This window comes from Lolium perenne, chromosome 1, assembly GCF_019359855.2.
Source record: "Lolium perenne isolate Kyuss_39 chromosome 1, Kyuss_2.0, whole genome shotgun sequence".
Classification (NCBI taxonomy): domain Eukaryota; kingdom Viridiplantae; phylum Streptophyta; class Magnoliopsida; order Poales; family Poaceae; genus Lolium; species Lolium perenne.
In genome coordinates this window covers 17937336-17943257 of record NC_067244.2, presented here as the reverse complement: position 1 = coordinate 17943257, position 5922 = coordinate 17937336, and the positions used below count along the sequence as shown (strand labels likewise).

The window sequence follows — 5922 nt, the reverse complement described above, 5'->3', positions numbered from 1 at the left end:
TGAATTTTAAATATATTTTGAATGATTTTCTAATTTTGAACAATTTAAAATCGTACATTTCTAAAATCTATATACAAAAAACATCCGAACAAATTTTGAAAACATGAAAATAAACAGAAAAACGTTTAGTTTTAAAAAACAGAACTTATAAACAGGAAAAAGAATATAAAGAATAAAACAGGAATAACGCATTTACCTGATGGGCCGCGGCCCAATTTACAGCCGCTGGGTCGGAGGGGTGTGCGACCCGGTCGGCATATAGCAGCTCCCGGGGCCAGTGGGCTCGCTGCCATCGACTAACCCTACCCTACCGCCGTCACCACGCCGCCCGAGTACCGGCGATCCCCAAGCCGCCGCGCCGCATCCCCCGCGCAGGCAAGGCGCCCTCGCTGCGGCCCTCGCCGGTACTAGCTCGGATGTCGGACGTCAAAGCGATGCGCGGCGGAGAGGAGCTGCGTCGCTTGTCCTCGCCGGACTCCAAGGCGACGAGCTGCGGAGTGGGGTTGCCTCGCCCATGGTCGCCGGACGTGCTCATGGCTGCGGGCGGCGGACCATGCGGCAGAGGAGATGCGCCGTCCTCTCCCAACCTCAAGGCTGCGGGCAGCGACATAGCTCCATCCTCGCCGGCCTTCTTGGCCACGCGCGAGCTCATTACTGCGGATAGCGACGCTTGGAAGGAGTTTTTCTCAAGCCTAGCGCTCTCCTCTCCTCACCGCATGGCTGCGGGCAGCCACCCATATGGTGCAGAGGCATCGTCCACGAAGCCACTGCTGTTGGAACGACTGAGGTACGTTTCAATCAAATCCACTTGGGTAGAATGTGATGAACGGGGCACAGAAGATCCATGTGTAACATTTGGATTATTCAGGCGTCAAGAATCTGATGAAGAAATAGAAGATGAAGAAGACCCATACTTCGATGTCCTTGTGGATAAATTCATCCTGGCTGCCTACCCTCAAGGTCCATCTTCTTAATTGAACTGAATTAATTAATATGTATAGTTGTTGCTATAGAAAAACATGTGATTTGTCCTTAGCTGGTCAAAGGGAGGAGTAGCCGCTGCGGCTGGGCCTTGGGTCAGTGGTCTGACCATCATCCCATTTCCAGCGGCGAAGGCTTGGTACCGTTCCATGAATTGTCGGAGAATGTTGAAGTCGAGTAGATTCACTTGACGTCGACGAGGTCCCTTGGCTTGCGGCGAGGTTGTTAGGTTGCACCATAAGATTGGCTGTGCTGTTATTTTTTGCCTTAGTACCAACCGCAAGCCCCACATCTCGAATAATCGCATATGGCAGAGTGCACAAATTGGTCAAGCCATGCAGCTAGCTGTCTATTGAACCATCGATTAGAACCTGAAACATATGGTGATGATGACAATGCCATTCTTCTTTCTTGCCCGTTCATAGTATGACTATGTGAATAGTAATCACGAGCTTTGGTGTTACATTCAGTTTCACCACCAAAGGGATATGTACTGGTGAACTTAACATTTGACCTTAACAATGTCAATTCAGAGCTAAACACTTCCTGTACCTTCATTTTTATTTAATTAAATGATGATTCAATCATTAAATAATTTGCAATTTATTCACTTGATCATTGAGCAATTTGTACTTTAAGTTGTTGACTTCAAACTTTCATGGAGTGGATTGAATTTTCATGAATGACTGAAATGATTTCTTATTATCTAGCAGGGATGAATGTGGTAGTGGCAACTAGGCCTGGGCAGCAGGAGGCTGCAACGACTCCCGGTGCATCTGCCCACGGCATGGAAGCTCGGCATGCACGGCAGGTGGCAGAGTCAGAGGGCGATGAGGCAGTTGTGAGCACTAGAAGTGGAGAGGGATCTTTAGTTGCCAAAATAGTCAGAACTAGGTACATGAGTAGAAAATTATCTCTGTTTTTTTTCCCTTTTTTCCACCTGCAGATTCCTACTTCTAATGTGTTTTTTTTTGGCCAGAATGGTAGCTCGCGAAAGATTCACATGGAAGTATCAGACCACAGAGGATGGTCCTAATGGTCTGATAGTGTTGTCCCATGTCAAACGACAACCGCTTAAAGGTATGTTTGACTGAGCATGCATCGAGCACCTATAGGAGGTTACATTGTTTCTTGCATGTATATACTACTCCCTCTGTCCATAATAGGATGTTGGAGGGTCTGAACAAATGCATATTTACAAGAAACCCCTCATCACTTCAATTCTTAGCCATTGGGGTCCTTACAATCTGAAATAAAAAAATCTCGGTTTGACTCCTCCGTGTCTGTTCTCCCCGGCTGGTGGCCGTCCCTCGCCTTCCGCGCCACTGTAAGCAGCTCCCTCGTGGAGGGCGGGGGACCTCTGCCCGCGTGGGTTCCCCGAGCTGTTGGGGCGCAGAGGAACAACCCCTATCACCTCCGCCCTCGTCCGCTGGACTTGTACGCAAAGATCTGTAAGAGTTCCTCCTCGTGAGCGAGGACGTGTTCCGCCTCGTGCCCAAGTACCTGGATGAGTTCTTCCTCGTGCCCAAGGACCAGGACAAGCTTGATGCTGTCGCGCCTCCTCAGGCTTCCCGAGCCCTTCAACAGCCCCAGCTTTGTGGTCCGCCGCTCGCCGCCGGTGGAGCTTTTGCGGCTGCTCCCCTGCGTTGAAGATAATCTCCCCTGCCTTCGTGTTGCTGCTCCCCTGCTGCTGGTTCCTCTCTGAAGGAGAGGTCACCTGCAATTATTTCACAATCTCAATAATCAATTTGACAATTCTCAGTAAATTTCAATAATCAATTTGAAAATCTGCTGGAAGATTATAATCTTGTAGTGGTCTGGGAAACTGCATATGAAATTAGTCAGACCATGCAATCTTGAGGTTTGCTCAATGTTCCAAATTTTAGATGCTTACAACTGCGTTTTCAACATCAGCAGAGTAAGCTTTTCCCTCCAGTTCATCAGCAATACTCTTGAATGGAACAGTTAATGAGCACGGACTCCTGGCTAACTATGCTCACCTGAAATGATTTGGATGAGAAATGAACAAAAAAATGTGAAGCGAGAGATACAAGTATAGCCATGAGCCATATCCATCAGGTGCTCCTAGTTGTGCTAGTCAGATACACAAGTAATGTCAGATGTTCACTTCTGACCTCTGACTTCAATAGCTTTACAAACTAATTATAGCTTTAGAAACTGAATGTAGACTTGGCCTTCAAATGGTTTACAAACTAATTATAGACTTCTGACTTCAATAGCTCTGCAAACTAATTATAAACTAATTATAGCTATAGAAACTGAATGTAGACTCGGCCTTCAATAGCCTTAGAAACGGAAGTCAAGGAATTCACTTACTGACTGAAGCTTCCAGTTCAAATCTTGCAACTTCTTCGCTGCCTTGTTGGCTCTAGGTTCTGTTCAATATTAGCTCAACAGTGGAAACTTGGAATATACAATGTCTTTACCTTCTGGCACTCCACAAAAGAGCCTGTAATACGGAAACTTGGGTCTTCAGGTTGACTGATAATTAGAGGTTTCACATCGCTTCTATCAACACCACCTCGTGTCTCTATGAGTGTAGTTTCTCAAATGATCTGGTGGTGGAAGAGGGACAAATTTCCTATCTCCAAACTCTATTACGGCAGATTAAATAATCAGGAAATGCATAGAACACATAAAATGATTTTAGCAGAAGAAACATGGAAACAATGCATCCATTATTTTTGATGTTTATCCCTATTGGGTTTATGTCGGTATGCGCGCGCGCGTGTGTTAATTGTTAAAAATGTGAGGATAGGGTCAACTTAGGCCGGGATAATCTATTATAATGTCAGCCTATACTCTGCTCTGCAGTGTGTAGTTTTTAAAATGGGTAGTTCAGAGTCATTCATATGGGAGAATCTACCATGCTCTGTTTTAGCAGAGTGATTCAGTCTGCAGCATAGTTTTTAGTAAAATAGCTACAGAATATCCAAGAAAATAAAGACCCCAAAATGTCAACTACTCCGTACCAGATGAAGAATGTACTAGGCTGATTTGGGAGCTTCAGTTTACAGCTCTAGAATCAGTACATTTTGTAATTTCCATGCAAAATACAATCTACCAGCTAGCAGATACAAATATTTATCCATTCCTTTTCAAACACTGAATGTCAAGTAGGGGGAATACCGCAATGAAGTCACAAATAGTTTACTGCATAACTGAATGAGACATTTATCCATTCCTCTTCAAACACTGAATGTCAAACAAACGCCATGCTGAAACATCACATCCTCAAAATTAAATCAATTTCTGATTTTGTAGAGTAACATAAATCAATCAAGAATAATTTCATTTATGTAATCTCCTTTAACTGGAAAAACTATCTTGTTATTATAGCGACGAGGGAGTTTTTTTTATTTTATATTTTCATCCTGGCTGACTTTATCACGTATTTTGATTTTGTACTTTATAAACTGCAGATTCATGTACGCCAACCTCAACGGCATCTGTGATGGAATCAAACCTAAGGGTTCAGCTCAACAAGGATGTTCTTTTATCAATGGACCATATGATACATCTTTTTATGGCTGGCCACGCAAAATTTCCCAATGAGAAGGGAGTGAAGCGTTTGTTCTTAATGTTACAAGATGAAGGTGTAATGAGTGAGGAAGATTATAGAAATCAAGAGGTATTAAACTATCAAGTTAGACTGTTTCTTTTTTTTAAAAAAAGAATTAACAAAAATCGCATAATAGAGTTTTTACAATCAGCAATAGCTTATTTTTCTTGTTAGAGTTGCAAAAAAAGAAAAATTAATGTAGAAAGCAAAATTGTACCTCCTAAATCCCTTGCTAGTTGCTATCGTATTGCATCTATTGCATCTATCTGATTCTTCTTTGCCCTTTCATTTACGTTTCAGACTGCAACTTCTAGAGATGTTGTTCGCTACCGCATCATAAAAGACTGCAATTACCTACTTGATAATCCTGACCACATGAAGCATGCGCTCCACAAATTGCGCAATGGAGGCCCACTGCTGGGTGTTATCAGAATTAGTAAGAACTACGACAATTGCTACAAGCTCGGGCATGTCTACAAATACGATCCGGACCTTGTAGACAGAGATGAAAAAGACAATCCAATTTCAGTAACCCATGCAGTTTGCGTCATATCCTTCGCGATTGAGGACAATGTGCCTTTTCTGGAGTGCCAGGATTCACACGGTGATACAAGCAGGAACAAAGGTTTTCTAAAGATCGATGTTACGTCTCTATCCCAACTTTGGAGCATCATAGTGGCGTGAACTGCTTCTGTCTGGTCATATGTAGTTTGATAACTTATTGTTTGTGGTCATATGCAGTTAGATAACTGCTCGTGTGTCTGTGGTTATATGTAGTTTGATAACTTATTGTTGTGGTCACTTTGTACTCATACCTTGATTGATAAACATATTTATTATTGTTATTGCTGTTTCTGTTTCGGATAATATTCATGAATCTATACTTATCAGTGAAATACATGTGTGGTCATGTACTCCTGAAGTGCGTTCTGCTTAGATACAGTATCAATCTATCTCCATTTATGGTATCTCATTTTAATAACACAATTATATTCAAAATAGCACATATGTACACCAAAATAATAATGCTTTTCGGAGCTCTAGGGAGGTGGTAAAAAATCCGAACTTGAGAAATATTTTTAAAAATTCTTTTTTGAGGGAAAATTTCTCTAAAAATTATGAGTATTAATAGATGTTTGTATGGAAGACTAGTTCTAAAGGACCTGCCTTTTCATACGTGATGTACAAAAAATTGAAGCGACTTTTATCTTATAGCCACGATTTGTGATTTATATATAGCTCAAAATACAACCTTTTGTTGAGAGAATTCTTATTTGACACTATTTAAAATTTTAATTCCTTATTTGATCTTGAAAACCTTTTTCTTCCATATTCTTAAATTTTCTTTCCTTATTTGA

The 5922-nt window shown here is 42.0% G+C and overlaps 1 protein-coding gene across 1 annotated transcript; it reads left to right on the top strand.

The window, feature by feature from the left end:
• The first annotated feature begins 277 nt into the window (after window positions 1-277).
• On the top strand, window positions 278-5409 carry LOC127342960 (uncharacterized). The gene is made up of 6 exons (XM_051369027.2): window positions 278-787; window positions 869-960; window positions 1695-1875; window positions 1961-2061; window positions 4425-4633; window positions 4865-5409. Exons 1-6 carry the CDS (start codon window positions 417-419, stop codon window positions 5246-5248), a joined length of 1338 nt encoding a protein of 445 aa, XP_051224987.1. The 5' UTR covers window positions 278-416; the 3' UTR covers window positions 5249-5409.
• Window positions 5410-5922: the final 513 nt, after the last annotated feature.